General features: G+C 36.2%; 1 protein-coding gene and 1 pseudogene across 4 annotated transcripts; one reads left to right on the top strand and one right to left on the bottom strand.

Annotated features, from left to right (window-relative positions):
- Positions 1 to 343: 343 nt before the first annotated feature.
- LOC108463968 (uncharacterized) lies at positions 344 to 3,388 on the top strand (annotated as a pseudogene).
- A 5,307-nt stretch (positions 3,389 to 8,695) lies between these two features.
- Positions 8,696 to 18,228, bottom strand: LOC108466926 (E3 ubiquitin-protein ligase UPL3-like). 4 transcript variants are annotated; one of them, XM_017767306.2, is made up of 19 exons: positions 16,982 to 18,228; positions 16,525 to 16,635; positions 16,307 to 16,423; positions 16,053 to 16,223; positions 15,807 to 15,968; positions 14,980 to 15,228; positions 14,730 to 14,851; positions 13,214 to 14,645; positions 12,912 to 13,007; positions 11,248 to 12,801; positions 10,875 to 11,099; positions 10,680 to 10,784; positions 10,456 to 10,536; positions 10,295 to 10,363; positions 10,082 to 10,210; positions 9,470 to 9,592; positions 9,313 to 9,378; positions 9,072 to 9,148; positions 8,696 to 8,998 (listed from the first exon to the last, which is right to left on the bottom strand). In XM_017767306.2, exons 1-17 carry the CDS (start codon positions 17,891 to 17,893, stop codon positions 9,313 to 9,315), a joined length of 5,724 nt encoding a protein of 1,907 aa, XP_017622795.1. In that variant the 5' UTR covers positions 17,894 to 18,228; the 3' UTR covers positions 8,696 to 8,998; positions 9,072 to 9,148. The 4 variants fall into 4 exon arrangements, with proteins under 4 accessions (XP_017622795.1, XP_017622797.1, XP_017622794.1 ...); XM_017767308.2 differs by having other exon boundaries at positions 8,696 to 8,983; XM_017767305.2 differs by having other exon boundaries at positions 9,072 to 9,378.
- Between the last annotated feature and the right edge of the window lie 728 nt (positions 18,229 to 18,956).

Here is an 18,956-nt window from a genome sequence, read left to right as displayed (position 1 = left end):
CGCCCATATACCAGGCCGTGTGCTAAGACGTATAACTACCTGACTTGTAACCTTTAAAACCTACAGGGGAAACACGTACCCAAGCTATGGTAAGGGTATAACAATTGTCCCTAGTCAAGAGATAAGTTACAAAGTGACTTATCTCGAGGCTATCCAGATATAGTCTTAGTGGGTGGCACTAGTTGTGGATGAAGTGACGGGTGGTTCAGACTGCTAAAAGTTTCCTTTCGTGTTTTAAGGATACTTCTTGAAAATGAGAGGTTATACTAACGCTCAGTTTGGTTCAATGTAATGGCATAGGGCCCGCCATAAACCCTTGTTTGGTTCAATGAAATATCTATTATTGATGTTTCTTAATTGTCATTCAGAGCATGGTAGGAATGCTGAAAAGATTTTTTTTTTTTTTCTGAAAAGATTATTTTTTTCATTTTTGCCCTTATTGTTTCATCATCGTCTCCTTTCTGTAGTTTCAACTACAGCCTCCATGTTCACTACCTTCTCTATTTACAAAGCCCTAAACACCATTTCCCCTTACCAACTGTCTGCAGTTCTTTTACTTTGTTTTTTCATTTTCTTTGTTCTTAAAGTTTAGTTTAGTAACTCAAGTTTTTCTGGCTGTGATGAATCAAAATCCTCATCTATTTATTTTATGATCATCTTTTGACATTGAAGAAAGCATTACCTCTTTTTCTTCTTTGTTTGAATTTTGTTTATTTTCCATGCTTTAATTTTGGTTTCTTTATCTTCAATCTAAGCAAGACCAAACAGCTTACCTTCCCAAATCCGAGCTAGCGCCTAAAAACCTTGAAAAGGTTAAAAAAAGAAAATCAAATAAATTAAAAGCCCTCAGGCCTCAGTACCGCCGAACCTTGTTAGTAGCCTGCTTCCCCTAAATATTTAGACCGTGGAACAACAAAGACAATTCATTAGCTTAATCAAATTGGGTATCTCTTATATCAACCTAAAATGAAGGTAAAAGTTGTATGCAGGAAGCTGTATGACTACGTTCGATATGATCTCAAAGAAATAGCTTTCCCTTCTTCATTGCCTGATCCTCCCTACATAAAAAAGTGCCGCAAATTGACTTGGCACGAGTGCTTCTTGGTACTTTTCTTTTCCAATTTCTCTTCCGCAGTAAGAGTTTTGTTTGCTTATTGATTTCTGGGTTTTAATGATGAATGATGTTAGATTTTAGGTTTCCCCTCTTCCTTTATATAATTGTATTTTTTGATGATTTATGTGATGGAGAAACGATATTAGTACTGGATTGTAGTTTAGATATTACCTCCAGTTTAAAGAGCACGGCTCTTTCATTTCTCCATCATAGTAAAACATTATAGTGAGCTTGGCTTGTATTTTATTTTATTTTGCGTCGTTGCTATTACTCTAAACAAAACATTTTAGAATTCTAAAGCCTTTTTTTGGAAGAAAAAAAACATGGTTTTTTTTTTTTTACTTTAAATCAAGAATGTTTGTTTGGAAGTACTTTACGTTTAAACTATTAGCAATTCTACTCAAATATGATGATTTTTCCATTTCTTTTCTATATATATATATATATATATATATATATATATATATATATATATATTGCTTTTGTTCCATTTAACAAATTTTAAAAAAGCATAATGGAAATTTGAAATCTCACAGATGCTAGCTGGTGATCAGGGTGGAAATTAGATCATTGGGATATTGAAATGATCAAATGAGTTTTATGTACTGTTCTACTTACTTGATGGTTAACTTAACCACTTAAATGTCAAATAATGCTCAAAAGCCCATTATTTGCATATGCATTAGGATATAAGAGGCATTTATTTTTAGTATATAATTAGTAAAAACCTGTAATCCTTTTTTAGGCCTTGAAGGAAGCCTCTAGGCTTTATACTGCAATTTGCGTAAGGGATATTGGTCCTGATCTTAGACCAAACGGTTATAAGAAGGATGATGGGATTAAAGGTAAATCCAATGGAGATAATAATAGGAATACAGAGATAGAACCTTCGACCTTGGAAGATATTGGTGAGGAACTTTACTTTGTGGTTTCTTATCTTGAAATGTTCAGATGTATAAGTTGTCTGTAATGAATCAAGACGTATATAGCATGACTTGCAAATTATACGGCATATTATATGTGTAATAAACTGTTAGATTCTCGCTTGAGACATCTTCTAGAGGTCAAGGAACAAGGTCCCATAATGCTTGAGTTCAGTTAGGTTTTCATTTCAATTTCCTTCTTTAGTAGAACTTGTCTGGAGGTAGCATGGAATTTATTCATTGATTTCTTTTTCCCCTTGCTGCTCAAAGTCATCTATGACTGCATTTTGTTTTATTATGTTGTTGGCACTGTGTTCAAGTCTTATATTTTACACTTCCATTGGCATATTTTTGGTGAATCCCTTCTTCACCAGGCTAAGGTTCAGTTGTTAAGGAAGATATTAAATAACTGTTTATCTCCTATCAGTCTTAGTTATCTGGGTTTCATTATCTAGAGCCATTACCATGACGATCATACTGTTATCTTATGCTACCTAGATACCTTTTTTTTCTTCTTTTTAGTATCACTCTGAAGAATGATTGCATGATGTGCCATCTACCTGCATTCTATTTTCTGAACATCTTAATATATTTCTTTAATTGATTTTAGAAAGAAATTTTTTAACTCATAATAATTTTCTACTTATTATGTTATCATTTACCTTGTTGGTACAGCTTCTCTTTTTCAACTAAAATTTTTTAGGCCAAATTTCTCTCATCTCACCCTTTTCTCTCTCTTATTTTCCCTGTATTATAGTTTATCTTGTTAAATTTTACAGTATTTTGATGTTGTCTATGGAAATGATTTAATAGTGATTGTTACAAGGTGAGGGATGGAGACTTTGAGGCCTGCTTTACAGAGGTTATACATGACAAGGGCTTCTACATATAGAGATGCTCTATATCAAGAAAGTATCCAGCAGATCATGGAGAAAAAGGAATATTCTTCTAAAGCATAGTAAGAAAGCAATACTACTAAAAATTCAACTTGATAGCTAATAAGTGCATAATCAGAGATGCATGTGAGTACTTCTCCAGCATACCTATTGTAGATACAAATTTAGAGATTTGGTGGAGCTGGGTTGGCATGAAATCACAAGAACGATACATGTCCTGAGAATTTTCCTGTTGAGAAAGTGACCTTTAGAAACTACAATTATAATGGGAATCTCCATTGACAATGGTGATGTTCTTTCCTTTTTGTCATTTCATGTTTATTAATTTTTGTTGTAGTTTAGTATTCAATGTGCTTCAGCTTGGAGAAATGTAAAAGAACCTTAATGCTTTATGTCTTTGTTAAGTGCAACTGAAGACTTACTTAGATATCTGCTGCCAGCTGCTTGATGATCTAGTCTGATGAATGAGTTTCAGTCTGTTCATTTTTGCTACTTCTAGTTTCAATACATTAACTCTGTTAATCTTAGTTTGAGGTGATGTGAATATAGTTAGTTATTTCTTTGCTGCTCGTGGATTAGCTTGATTTGTTAATTATTGATTCTCTTGAGTAAATTCAGTTTGGTAAATGGATTCAATCTGCTATGGAATCTACTGTCTTGGATCAGAGTAGCTCTTGAATTATTTTCTATTGCTCTCTATCTGCTCGATAGTTTGTTTCTTTGGAGCTTATTGTTACTCAAGGTACCAAGATTGCTTTAGAAGGGTTCACACGCACTGTGTGTTTGAGATATCAATGAATGATATTCAAGGAGAATGTGTTCATTAGGACCCACTGCTTCATATTTCATGTGGTGCTATATTGGACGATCATGTTTCATCATTTAATTAATGTCACATGTTCGAATATCTAAGGTGGATGAATTTTTAGACCATCTTATATATGGTATGGTCAATGAAAGCAAAAATGCTAATGTTATCAGACGTCTTTACTAGATTTAGTTGGTATTGCTGTGTGTGAAAAGCTAGTATTCTAATAGTCTAGCTTCCATGTTTTTTATTCTAACTCTAACGAACTTAGTTATGTTGGTGAAAAGTTAATTGCTTTATAGATTAGATATGAAAAGCTTATAGCTTAACAGCCTAGCTTTCAAGAAAAGAAATTGAAAGGAAATTATTTAGATTAGCTATAAAAGTCATGGAATTTGATTCGAAGTAAATGTGCAGCAACCGTGAGTTGTAGAATTCAAGGCTTAATCCTACATTAGAGACTATCACTAACATGGATATGATATGACAAGTAAAACATTTCTTTGTTGATTCTTTCCCACTATTTAGCTCTTTGTAACAATGAAAGATGATGGTATTTTGTGTTATTAACATGTAAAAGGGTATCAAAACATGGCTGTTCATTATGTTTTGTCATTGACTTTAAATATTAAGGTTGTTCATTTATATTGGTCTCAGGTACAATCTTATGTATTGAGAATACGGCATGTGAGCTGAACATTTGACGATAGTTCCTATTTCTTTCTTTTGGGGCCAGTACATAGATAAGGGTTCTCTAGGGGCTTTCCTAAAGTTAGATTGTTGTTAATCATTCATTTATTAGATTGTTGTTAATCATTCATTTATCTTCTTTCTATATTGATATTTATAATTTTTATATAATTAAATTTAAATGTAATATTTTATTAAAATAATAACAATTACTTCCATTCTAAATTTATGTTTTGTCTTATTAATCTAAATGATCACACATATTCCCATTGATTTGATGAATTAAAGTAGAATAGTTTATACATATGTGGTTTTTAACATTTTTTCTGTCACAATTTAAATGAAATGAGAATGTGAAATGTAACATTATAATGTTTGTTATATGTAACAAAGTATCGATCAAAATTATTACTTAACTCGTAAACTAACATTTAAATTATGTCATTATTTCTATTTCAGTGTCTAAATTTTTTAATCACATTAACAAGCTATTTATTACTTCTAATATTTTATTTTTATTGTAAAATAATTAAATTATTTGTTTCACTAATGATATTTTAGTAAATTAAATATGTATTGCAATTTAAAATAATAAAGTAGGTTATATATTATTTTTATAATATTATATATTATGATTTTTAATTCATATAATAATTATATTAGAATGTTATTAAATTATATATTATTTTATTAAATTGTATTTAATAAAATTATATTAAAATATGATTAAATTTATTTATATTTTTATTAAAATCTATTTAAAAATAATTTTATTAAAATTTAATAACAATAACAATAACTATTCACCTAAAAATTTTTATCAAGAGTATTTTAATCATTTAAGCATTTTTTCTTATACTATTATAACATCTATTACATTCAACTAAATACAAAAATATTATTATAGATCTATTTCATTTCATTTAATCAAATAATAAAATTACTGATAAAAATTTTAATCTATTATAATTTTATTCTATTACAATTCTATTGGATTGAGGTCGACCAAATGATACCTAAAGGTTTTAGAACATCCATATTAAACACAAAGTTGAACAGCAGTTTTTGGGGAACAGGGCTAATGATGGTTGTGTCGTTCAATGGCACACGTGTTCGAACGATATTGGTTGTGAGATGTCGGAGTGTTTAGGTCATAAAACGTATTATTTTGGGGAGGGTTCTATAAATAGGCCTCGTCTCCAACAATCAAGTAATTTGGCGGCTTCAAAATTTCCCTAGTGTTTTTGTGTCTTCTCAGCAACTGTTCTTCAAATTCTTCAAGTGCCCAACCTTCTTTCGGGCTCTTTCTTCTCTCTTCTTCTCATTCTTGTCCCTAATTCTTGTTAAACTTCATATTTTCAAGATAAGACTTCACCTTTTCTACGTTTGTTTCCCTCTTCTATTTCGTATTTTCCTGTTAATCATGACTGAAAACAATCGTGGAAGGGAGGCCAAAACTTTGAAAGCAACAGGGAAAAGGTAGAGAAAGTCACCAAGAAAGGTGAATGAATTAGTGGTAGGGGGTCCTTCCAGTGTTCCACTACCAAAAAAGAGGCCAAAAGGTTGCTCCGCTGTAGGTTGTTGTTGCAGAAGCGCCATCGTTATGATTTTAGCCTTTTTCTGAGCCTTTTCCTCTCTGTTCTTCTTGTTCTTGTCCCTAATTCTTATTTTTGCTTGTTTTTCTGCTTTGGGCTTAATATTTTCAAGATAAGACTTCGCCTTTTCTACGGTTGTTTCCCTCTTCTATTTCGTATTTTCTTGTTAATCATGACCGAAAACAACCGCGGGAGGGAGGCCAAAACTTCAGAGATAATAGGGAAATGTAGAGAAAGTCACCAATGGAGGTGAAGGAATTAGTGGTGGGGGTCCTTCGAGTGCTCCACTACTAAAATATAGGCCAGAAGGTTGCTCCGTTGTAGGTGGTTGAAAAAGCATCATCGTTAGGATTTTAACCTCTTGAAGGGGTCCTATTCCTTTAGTGAAATCTATGGGCCTAAGTATAGCGGAGGGAGGCCAGTGCTAGAAGTTGGGTTTCACTTGCCTCCCACTCGTTCATCATTGAAGTTCTCTCTTGCTATAAAGTTTCTTCTGGGCAGTTAGTTGGGGCTTCTTGGTGGATCATCATTGGGTTCATCATTCTTTGCCGCAAGTGGGGAATGTGGTCCATGCTAAGGGTATTCCAAAACATGTTCCATTTGGTGGGGTGAACAGCTGCTAACGAGCCGAGGTTGATGTATTTCTCCTGACGCCAAGGCATACCCCAGATAGAGGAAATTTTGTATGGGAGGATCAATAATATGAGTTTAAGCCGTCACAAATACATTCTTATGGAACTTGAGTTCGACAATGAGTCCGAATTACCCATCAAATGGAGCCTACCTCTTTATGAACTTGTGCAACTACAAGTCCCCATTGAAGGGTTACGAAAGGGTTTTGACTTTCGAGGAGCAATTCATAATGATAAATAAAAAGAATATCCTCGTTGTCCCCTAAAACATCACCCTCCAAAAGGTCTTTTAAGTATTGTATGTTCGACAATGACGTGAATGGGTACTAGAATGCGATTTCGGACGGGGCTTCATGAACGACGAGTCATGAAAATCTCATGACCAGTCATGACTTTAACGCTGAGGAAATGATGGCTCTAATTCTCCGCGGACTAATGGAGGAACTGTGAGATTATATTGTAACATTTGCAAGGTGTTCAAAACATAAGTTGAGGATCCCAGAGTTTATACACCATTCCTTACCCATCATCCCTGCGAATGATAGGGAACCATATGTCATTGTGGGGGCAACACAACTGTTGCCAGTGGAAGATCCAGTCAATCTACTGCTTCTCGTAGCCGAGCCCTGGCTCCAGATGAGGAAACATCTTCCTAGGCTCAAGTCGCGACTGATATTTCTTCAGATGAAAGGGGTGGGGAGGAAGAAGCCCCCTATAAATGTCCTCCTGCTAAGCGTCGTTATGGATATGGAGGCTATCCACGCCTACTTTCAATGATAGAAGGAGTGGTTAAATATAGAGAGTTGGATGAGGGACACTATGATCGTGCCCCTAAATCTTTGTTTTATCCTTCCTTATCCTTTATAAATCTTGTTAGTGTTAGCATTGTTTGATTTTTGCTGAATTTGATTATGTTATTCCTTTGCGCAACTACTTCAACCCCTACAAGGGGACAAATTGATTCTAGTCTCTTAGATGTTTATGTTTATGCTAGTGCCACAGACACCACTAGCAGGAAAAGATTGAGGAAACTGTCCAACAAACCATCCAAAAATATTGCAGTACTAAAGGGCGAGGCCAACCAAAGCCTCAGGAATTATACATCTGGGAGCATACTACTCCTCCATCAAGTGCTGTTGAAGTTTCCATAGTGACGAGTGAAGGGCAGTCCAAAGCCTCATTTAGTGTTGTGCCAGAACATCCATTCTGAATGATCAATCTGACACCATATCTAAAACCCCTTTTAGGATTCACATTCTAAGTGAATCGTCGAATGCCTACTACTATTCCTTAGGTATGACACTTGTGCTTTTTTATTGACTTAAAGACTTTTACTCCAACTTCGACATGTAGCAACACAAGAAGCATATCTTAAAAGGCACTCGTGAACAACCTTTCATCTTAAATCATCTGATTGGTTATTCATGACGAGTTACTTGAATACCTCACACTACTTATTTTTGCCCTCTAGCAAACCATCCGCTTACTTTTGCCCTCTAACAGACCATCCGCTTTCAACCACCAGCTCCTGAACCCCAACTATGAATTGTCCATAAAGACCTCTGAACATAACTACCTCATATTATCTCATTAAAAGAATGTCAAAGAAAGATCACATAATGCTCTGATTGACAACAATTGATATATAACAAACTTGTCATCTGGCCAACCACATGAACAAACCGCCATCTATATTGTCGATGACATGACACTGTCAAATAAGAGAAAAATCCCTTATATATACCCCCAACACAGAATTTATGATCTCTCTCCTCTTGTAACTTAAAACCTTTCACTCGCTTGTAATTTATGATCCCTACGACCCTTCACAAGTGAACAACGTCATCACCACCACCTCCTTGTTGAAACACTAACATCAGCAAATTATATAATATTCAAAATATCTGAAATAATCTTTCAAATTTTTTAATAATTATTTGAATATTAGATTTCTTCCCCCCGAATAAAATGTGAATGGTTAACACCCCATCTATTTAATAGGAATTGAATCTCCATATAAAAGTTAAGTGTTAAACCTTTAAAAAAGAAGTGCCTTCTAGACATTTATTTCTTTCGATTTCCTTCCCTCCCAAGCCAATATAAAATAAAAATAAAATTTCATCATTTATTTACTTCCTTCAACAATTTACGCCCATGTAACGATATATATGTAAATATATTATATCTTGCCAGCCAATAAATTGTCAAACCAAAAGAAAAAAGATAACATACACATAAACTTCCTATTTATATACAAAAGTTTTAAGCAGCCGCCTGCCTGAATCAATTCTCCACAAAATCCGCCTTCCAATTTCTTTTCTGCTTCTGCTTGTAAGTCATCTGATCAAAAACATTCATTACGTACACATCTGGAAAATATATATATATATAAAAATTGAAGTAATTCAATTACCCAGAATTTGGAGGGCCTATGGACGCAAATTTTGGATGATCCACCATTAAAGTAGAAACGAAGCTTTGCCAATGCCACTAATTGTATGTAAACATCAGTGAAGAGAAACCATTATTTGAGCAAAATTAATACGCCACTTGGAAATATCAAAAATGATCGCAGCAGGTGAGATAAGTTGACCCCACATTGTGTTGTTCAGAACTATACTACACAATTGTATGTTTTGGTTGCGAACACTCACTCATGATAAATCAAAAGATCCTTGCCCTTCGTTGATTGCATATAGCAATTTCTTATACATAATTTCCTGTTCACACACCACCACTTGGAAATAAGTTCATATAAAAATGTTACCAGGGATAATCATACAAAAATCAATCTAGACTGATTAATAATACCTTGGAAGAATATGGAGGAAGCTTCAAGTAATTAGCACAAGTCATGACACTGGGCAAGTCATCATCTGCTGATTCTGAGGGTCCACTTCCATTGGAAGTAGCAGCAATTGCAGACGACGAATGCTGCAATCAGATTTCAGACAAACCGTCAATACATGCCAAACAAGAACTCAGCTTTATATACAGCTGAATGAAAAATTTACTGTTAAGCTAATAATAATACTGATGATGACTACATTACCCCAAACTCGGAGGTACCAGTGTGTCAAAAGGTGTGACTCAGTTTTTGAAGTTATTTTATATATATAATATAATACTATCCAAATTCCGATGCGTCAAGCACAGGTGTCCATGGGTACTATAGCCAAAATGAAAATTCCAGATAACATAGTATTCATAGTACATAACTCTCTTAAGGTGCAACCTTAAAAATATTGAAGCCAGTTTCACGTAAAGAGACTACTTAAAAACTGACATTAATAAATACATATGTAAATCTTATTTCAATCAGACTTTCATCTTAAAAAAATTCAATGACGAGCAGATAGAACAATTAACAACGTAAAAGAAAAGAAACATTGATATCAACTTTCTCAATCCAGCTCTCATTACCTTTCTAACAATTGTAAGCTTTGGATTCAGCACTGCCAGACCACCAGGTGGAAGTCTAGGCGCACCAGTAACAAATTGGCAGAAGGCCCGCTGTTGCTCTGGTGTAAATTCTCCCATAATTTCAAGTAACTGCAAAATTACAAAACCAAACATCATTATGGAAAGAACAAAGATCCGAATTATTTGAATAATAGGGTTATGAAACAAACATACATTAACAACTGCAGGGCTCTTTGCAGTATATCCATGATCGAATTTTATATGATCAGCAAGTGTCTCGGCCTGCATTATTTTAAGTTATATATCAAGATCCAAGTGAAAAATAGTTCTAATCAAAGAAGTTAGCAATATTATCTCAGTAAGTGTCAAATTACCTCCCACAACTCTCTGCGACCACATAGCAAATAGTCCAACTCTTGGGGAGTAAATATTTGTAATGATGCAACATCAAAAACCTGCTTGTTATAATAATGGATATATTAACATTACGATGAATCTCAAAAACGGCTCCTTACATGCGAATAATTAGCAAGGAAACCCAGGTTGAACATGAATTATGACTAGTCAAGAAAACTCAGACCAAAGAAAGCAACTGGACCTGATTAAATCCAGCTCGAAATGCCTCCATTTGCCGAATAATTCCAGCCTTGACAGTTGCATCAACGACAAAGGATATGTATTCCTCTAAGTTATTGATATCCACCTGATGCATTTAATAGGATGTTAGCAGTTAGAATAGCCTACTGACAACAAAATAAAATAGAGGGAATAGAATGAAAAGTTGAATATATACAGTGCCATCCCCTGGTTTCAGTATGTATTCTGGATAGCCTGGAAGCGTAAAATCCAAACAGAGATCTTCTATTGGGGTACCGCGGAAGCGCAATTCATCAACAGCAGCACTACTTTCACCACCAGTCGATTCCAAATATTGCTTTCGACAAACAAGGAAATGCAGTTCTTGCAAAATTTTCCCAAACTCACCATCAAAAGACAGAATATCATACAAATCAAGCTCCTGCAATGTTTTATAAAATGCATCTTCAGCCCAAAAGTTAAGAGATAGTTGTCGCAATAGTAGAAATGTAATAGGTATACAAATAAGCAATCTAAGCTAAAAGAATATTCAAATAGTTCTGCAAGTCAAAAAACTGCAAACAGCTTACTTGACCAAGCACAAGTTTGTAAAATGGTGTTGATAGTGGCAGGTCTAAAAGTCGTCCATCTTGAAGAGCTTTCGCCATCACACGTCCAAGTAGCCGGAAATATTCGATGACTTTAAAAAACTGGCTGCCTTCAGAAGCATCAGCATTTGGTCGCCAAGGTCGAGGGAACAACCCCAAAGGAGCTTGGACTATATCTCCCCCAACACTACCAGCAGTTTTCTCATTTTTCTCTTCATCTCCATCAATTTCCATTATTGACTTATCCCATGTAGAATTAGACCTCCACATTCCAAGTCCAACCTTTTGCAAATCATGACTTAGTAGTGTATAGAACTCCAACGTTGGACCCAATCCAGTGCCAACTTCTCCAAAATATTCAACTTCAAGCACAGCTTTTTGGCTAGAATACATTTCCATTACCTTCGCAGCAGAATCCAAAATGTGGTTCCGGGAGACACGAACTTTTTGACGCTGTAGTCTCCCAACCCTCACCTCTCTCTCGTTAGTTGATCCATGGCCATCAGCACCCTGCTGCTGCTGCAGACGATATAACGCACGAGACAACCCAAAGGCAGTTGAATAGAAGTACTGCCTTCGTGTCTCAAAAGGAAATAAAAAGGGGCATGCCTTTGTCAACTGGTAACACCAGGAAGGGAGACTTCCACTGCAAAGAGCAAGGGCATCCTGTATTTGCCGAGCCAGTTTTGGAGTGAGTTTACCATTAATAAATTCCTCATAAGGAACTCTAGAACCAGGGGTACTCAACTCATCCAGATTTAAATTTTTTCCTTCAGCAAAATCGTCAGAAACTATCTGAGCTCTCAAACGAGGTGCCAGCTGATTCAACCCCTCTAACACATACAAAAGTGTCAAGATAGTGTAAGTAGGATTAGATCTTTCTAGATCACAAGGAAGTTCCCCTTGCAAGATGCCATCTAATAGTGACATTCTATGAGTTTGGGAATCAGAGTTGGAACTGGGAGAACACGATTTAGTGGATTTAGATGCTGGGGCAGAACCTGAACCCCCTACTGATGTTCGGTCAGCTTGGGTGTCTGCCCTCTGATAAGTTATTGTGTAGATACCACTCCACATTCCTCTTCCGTCGGTAGATGTGAAATCACTACCGCCATATCTCTCATCATCGTCCTCATCCAACACAAGCTGTCTTTGAATGGCCTGATAGATGGTCAACTGCCGGTTGAGCTGCTTACTACCAACAGTAAAAACCAACTTTGGAGGCTCATTAGAATTCCCAAACTGAGGACGTCCTTGCCGATCTCTACCTCCTCTAATACCTCTACCATTGGCAGATCCAAACCCAGCCATGGCAGCAGCAGCAAACGACATTGCACCCCTTGAGCCATAACTACTCCTAAAATCAGCAGAGTCTGAACCACTAACAGCAGCAGCTCTGCTGCTTGATCCAGAAGCAGCATTAGTTTGGTTATCACTTGCTGCTGGCATGGTTGTGCCATCTTCAGCTGAATCGCCCAATTTAACATCGTGTACTTTATCTGGCATGCAAACAGGAAGAGAATCATCTCTAAGCACCTGTAAAGAAAACAATGGTTCTTTCAAGCAATAGTAAAGATCAAATGAAGTTTATAAATTATGATAAACATGAAAGTGCTGCCCATTTCTACAGGCACAATATAACTTACGTCTTCATGATCATCATCTTCATCATCAGAAATATCATCATCTTCAATCACCAAAGCATCATCAATCTCCACAGGAGACAAATCCAATTCTTCATCCTACCAATAAGGGGCAGATCATCATCACACAGGAAATAGGGGGAAAAAGAGAATGCTCATTTACATGCAAACAAGAGACAAGTACAAAATAAAAATAGGGTTGTTAACAAATGATTATGAATTTAAACTAACTTCAGCATGGAAGACTAAACGATACAAAAACTCAAAACACACCAGACTTCATATCTAATAATCAAAACACATACCTCAGACGTAGAGTCACCATTTTCAGGTCTCATTGGAGTATCTTTATCCAGAACAGCTCTTCTACGAGCAGCATTTCTTGTTTGAGGCCCTCTTGACTCCTCTTGAGCAGGTTTCAAAACAGCCTTACCTTTTCCCTTTGACGAACTTGTGCTTTTCTCCTGTGATGATTCCTTTCTGGCAACATCTCCGATATTAACAGATGATCTGGACCTTGAAGAATGACGACGAGTGGTCGAAGCAGGAGTTGAGGTAGATGGAGAAGAAGCAACAGCCCCACTGGCCGTGTTCCCAGAGTCAGAATTTCCTACAGAGACAGAGGGTTTTTGAGCATTGTCACTACGTTGAACTCGTGGCCAAAGAAATTCTTCAACAGCTGCTAGACTTGCTAATGGATCAATCATCACAATATTTGAAGAATAGTCACGAAGAGACTTCTCTCCTTGGGCTCGACAAAGCCGCAACTTAAAAGGCTGAGACAATGCACTTAATCCAGAAGAGAGGCGTGCACTCCCACCAGAAGACCTAGATGAATGGCTAAGAACTACAGGGAAACGCTCTACAGATGATAAAGCATTTTGAAGCTTCTGAACCAGGACAGTCATAGGAGCAATACTTCCTTCATCAACACTTGAAGGAAGTGCCACACTAATAAATAATTTTAATCGTTTAAGGGCTTGGTGGCGAAGCTTGGGCAGGTTTACATCAGAAACTCTCTCCTGCGAGAAGTACCCACAAGAAAAATAGCTTAACAAGGCCGCCACAACACCACTACCAATAAACTCAAACGTGGATACACCATCCCCCTTGCTTAGTTCTGCTAGCATCTCAGAAATCACACCAATCAAATACTCTTCTTTGCTAGAAGAAAAATCAACCAACCGAGACCCTGAAGCTTTAGATTTTCCTTTTGCCTTAGTCTTTTGATCATCAATGCCAGCATTTAATTTCATGCAGAGACTTTTTAAGTGTATAAGATCATCTGTTACTCCAACTTCAACAGCCCCAGGATCAGAGGGGAAATACTTATCTTTAAATGCTTTAGCACATGCACTTACTGCAGCACGAATATTGGAATTGGCTGTAGGAATTTCAACAGTATTAGGAGGTGAGCCAATATTTAAAGAGGCCTGATTTTTGGACTCCTCCACAGAACCTCCTTCAGGATTAGAGTTACCACTGCGTCGTCTGTAACGCCTGGAACGTGATGACGTTCCAGATACAGAATCATTATCCTTCTCAAGAGGAGATGCTTGGGCAGCAGTGGCATTTTGGTTACCAATTAATACAAGCTGATCTACAGCATGAACAACACCCTCTCTGACAAACATTTTGGAGAAGGTTCCAGGAAGCTTTTCCATGAGGATCTCAGCAATTTGGAGGGAAGGAACCAAGACATGTGGATCTTTCCATGCTAAAACACCAGCCAAGAAGCTACAAAATCAAACAAACGGTAAGTTCCCATAACCAAGCATTGCAAGAATATGTAAATTGCTATCTTTTACTTAAGGTGGACACCTTGATATGTTTGTTACACTCAATAAATTCTGAATCATCTCTGCACTGCTGAAGTACATTAGTTTTCCAATAACCGAGAGACATTTATGGCGAACTGGGCCATTGACGCTGGAACCATAGATCTGATCGATAAAATGATAGGACCATAAATATCAACAAACCAAGAGAAAATCACGGCAAAGACAAGAGAATATATGTACCAACAAATAAACAGATAACCAAGGAACTGCCCTCGACAATGAAAACTTACCTGTATGAGAACAGGAAGCAGATCAACTCCAAACTGCTGAAGAAGTTCAGGTTGATCATTCAATAATTTCTCTCGGGCTGAAACTTTGGGAGCATTTTCATCAGAATTTTCTTGCTTGTCAGAGCTGCTAGCAGGAGACTTCATCAAAATAGATCCTTTGACAAACATATTAGAGCTGGCAGGGAGGGAAATTGTTCCTTGTGGCAACGGAGGAAGAAGTTCATTTGCCAGATTGACAATTTCAAAAATCTACACAAGAAGATAAAAATTACAGGACCACCAAACAGATAGGCATAATATGCATAAGCTATTGCTAATTTACTATGTCCATGTAAATAATATAAAGTGCACGAAATAAACAATATATTCAAAACAAGTAACTTATACAAACAAAATGAATAGAATAAAGCACAGATATCTATATGAACATACCTAAAACTGTGACTTGATACCATGCGTCTTAATGGTTATAACAATTTCCCCAGCATTGCTGGTATTAATATAACATAGGAAAAATTATACACATCATATGTACAAAGGTATATACAAACAACAGGAAATAACAGCTACCAGCAATTCAGCTTGAATTAAAAACAGTTCAAACGAGTAACCTTAAACCACAATATAAAAACCACTTACATGCAAGGTTTACATGAACAGATTCAAAAACTAAGAGTTGGAATTTTGTGTCTAAGGATTATACCATTCCTCTACCACTGCTTATTTTAATATGGCAATTCACATGTTACAAACATCACATATTCACAGGTATTGGTAAATAACTTGCAATGACAACTACAATGTTTTCAGCTTTAATTAACTATTACCTGCTCTGCTGGTCTGCTTAATGCCGGTGAAACCGATGAGTTGGCAGAAATGCCAGAACCTGATAGTATATCTTTAAGTATGCCATTTATCCCAAGCAGAAGTAAAGTTTTAGCTCCTAAAGGAGACCCACTTGCACATGTTGAAAGCAGTCGAATTAAGCCCTGAAATCAAAAACTCAATTGTCATGATGTTGCACATAAAAATGCATTGGCATATAGATAAGTAAAAGAGCAACATGGGTTCACCGTATATGTCGGTGTGCTTAATGATGCCTGCCCACCTCCAGAGTTACTTGTAGAAATGAGAGATGCAGCTTGAGTAACCAGTCCATGATTGCATAGCTCATCTAATTTATCCGGGGATGATGCAAAGGCATCGGCAATGAGAGTCAAACAAACAGAAGCATGCTCCAGCACCTATAAACATAACAAAGCATAGGAAATCAAGAAGAGACACAATTTACAACAAAAGAATAGTCAAAAATGTATGTTACAGTTACCTTTGAATCATGATACTGCAACAGATTTGTTAATAGAGGTACAGCTTCCATGACATAATCAGATGCATCTGAAGGGAGTTTCTTGCACATATTTGCAGCAGTAGATAGTGCCACTCGCTAACAAGGGATTAAACAGAAGAAACGCCTTCATAAGATTCTAAATTTCCAGAAATCTTCTTATAAATTATTAACAGTCAAAATTTTCCCATATTAAGTACCTGAACCCCAGTGGAGAAGAAATCCAAGTAAGAAAGAACTGCCATGAGAGCACCAGCTCGCAAACAGGCAGTTGGGTGTTCCTGAGATATCTTCTTCAAAGCTTGGAGAGACTGTTTCCAGCATTTCAAACAGAAAGATAAGAATGCCGACTAGATCAAATCTACAATATTCAAATTTCTAATTCAAGTCTACAGCTATGAACAATGCAGTAAACTCTTCATTATTAGACCAGAAATCTGAATTTTTTTTGAATGGTTACTTAGAAACAAGCAAATTTTATAGGATACAGCTTTCAGAGAAATGCTCAAACATCTCAAATTTATCTCCATCTATGTCAACTGGACCCAATTTCTAGTAGAATGAGATTGTCACACTCTAGTTTATAATGAAATACAAGAAATAGCGAGCGATACTCTAATAATAAATTATTTTGAAAGTAACCAAATAAAAACCAACCTGTTCAGCCAAGTCCATATACTCTATAGTGAGCAACCTGGCACAAAAACACGAAACAGCACCATAATGCACCACAGCAGCACATGAAGAAGGCAAAACATCACACAAATGGGTCAGCGCCCTTGCTGCAAGAAGCATAATATCAGGATTACTCTCATGATTAAGCAATCCAACGAGCACGGGAACAAATGAATCCACAGAAAACGTGCTCAAGGACTCCTCAGTCCCAATTGAAAGCATCTCGCAGAGCTGCGTCAACGCCTCCACTTGCTTCCCTTCCTCTCCATCAGCACGCAACCCAGACAGAATCTTCTTCAACCTCCCGCTCTGATGGGATGAAGATGCAGAACCCATAGCCGATGACGGCAGCAAATCATCAAGCCCGGCACCAAGCTTCCTCAACAAGCCTTGTAACGCGCTGCTTGCTGACGTCAGATTCTGGTGTAAAATCCCTACACCGCCTTCGCTATCATTATCATCGTCATCGCCTCCAGAGGTATCCATAATTAACCCTAAATTCCTCTCAGGGTTGTTAGAATTGTTGTCTCTATTTGCCCTATCCCTATCCCTATCCCTATCCCTATCTCTATCTCTATCGCGAGCACTTGGATCACGTTCCTTTTCTTTGCCCCTATCGGAGGCGAGATTTGGACTGTCACTTGTCGTGGTCTGATTAGCTTTGCTCGGACGGCGATCGCGGCGGGAACCAGAGGAAGATTCGGTTGTGGTGGAGTCCATTAAAGCAGCGGCAGCGCGGGAAGTGCGAGAGCGAGGCGTTGTGGTAGTTACAGCGGTGGGGGATGGGGAAGAAGAGAGACGAGCGCGTTTGTGAGAACGAGTGGTAGGACCAGAGGGGGAAGATGAAGGGGCAGCTGAGGAGGCCTCCGCCCGCTTCCGGCTCCGAGTTTCCATACAAAGGGGACCACCGCCCCTGGTAATCAGACAGCCACCGCTACAAAGATCAGACGATTCCTGATCCAATTGTTCGTTGCATCTCAACACCTGATCGAAAACCCTAGAAATAAAATTAGAAGTAATTCACAATTAAAATAAAAGTGAAAAGCTATAATCAACAATCAGGGAAATGAGGCCTTAATCTTAGTTTGGATGATAAATTGGGGGTGAATTTGTGAGGTAGTGGGGTGGAGGTTAAAGGCAAAGAAACCTGAAACCCTCAAGTGAAGAAGGAATAAAGAGGAGGCTTTTTAGATTTTTATTTATTTATACATATTATAATATGCATTTGCAATGACTTTTCGTAAAGAAACATTAGGATTAAAATTAGGGTAAACGTATTATTAAATTATTAATAAATTTATATTTTAATTATTTAATTTTAAAAATAATAAAATAATTATTAAATTATTTAAAATTTTATTTAAATTGTTAAATTATTAAAATTACAATTATATAGTTTTTTGTTGCATTCGAATCTAAATAGTTTTTTTAATCTCGATATTGATTGTTAGATCGATTTAGATTTAAGATATATTGTTCGTTTATCAATGGGTATTGATTTACCATATCAATAATCAAATAATCATTGAAAGCTTAATGTTAGACTTTTTAAAAATAAAAATCTAGCAATTTAAATGAAATTTTTAAATAATTTAGTGAATATTTTGTAATTTTTAGAATTAAATAATTAAAATATAAACTTATTAATAATTTAATGATATTAATTATAATTTATCTTTGAAAAAAAAAGAAAAGAGATGTATACTCTTTTTAGATAAAAATAAAGAATATAATAGCTTCCACGAGGTGAATTCTTCTCCGCTTGGAGCGTCTCAATCGGGTTACTTTAGATATTTGTTTTATTTTTTCTTTTAAGCTCACTCTATATTAGCATTTAAATCCCTTTTTTTAATTTTGAATTGCGTATATTATGCCCTTTTTAACCTTTTTTCACTTTTTATTTATTTATATAATTTATATCTATACTCAATTATATATAGAAAAAATCTATAGAAAT

This window comes from Gossypium arboreum, chromosome 2, assembly GCF_025698485.1.
Source record: "Gossypium arboreum isolate Shixiya-1 chromosome 2, ASM2569848v2, whole genome shotgun sequence".
In the NCBI taxonomy this organism is placed as follows: domain Eukaryota; kingdom Viridiplantae; phylum Streptophyta; class Magnoliopsida; order Malvales; family Malvaceae; genus Gossypium; species Gossypium arboreum.
Note: the sequence above shows the minus strand (reverse complement) of the source record. Positions and strands in the feature narration are given on the sequence as shown.

Bases quoted from the DNA above. Each gene is read 5' to 3' on its own strand.
- LOC108466926 (XM_017767305.2), bottom strand. From the start codon at position 17,893: ATGGAAACTCGGAGCCGGAAGCGGGCGGAGGCCTCCTCAGCTGCCCCT. The intron at 15,229-15,806 runs GTAATAGTTAAT...CTTCTTGTGTAG, and splicing joins TAAGCAGACCAGCAGAGCAG to ATTTTTGAAATTGTCAATCT. The intron at 11,100-11,247 runs GTAAGCTGTTTG...AAAACATTGCAG, and splicing joins ACAAACTTGTGCTTGGTCAA to GAGCTTGATTTGTATGATAT.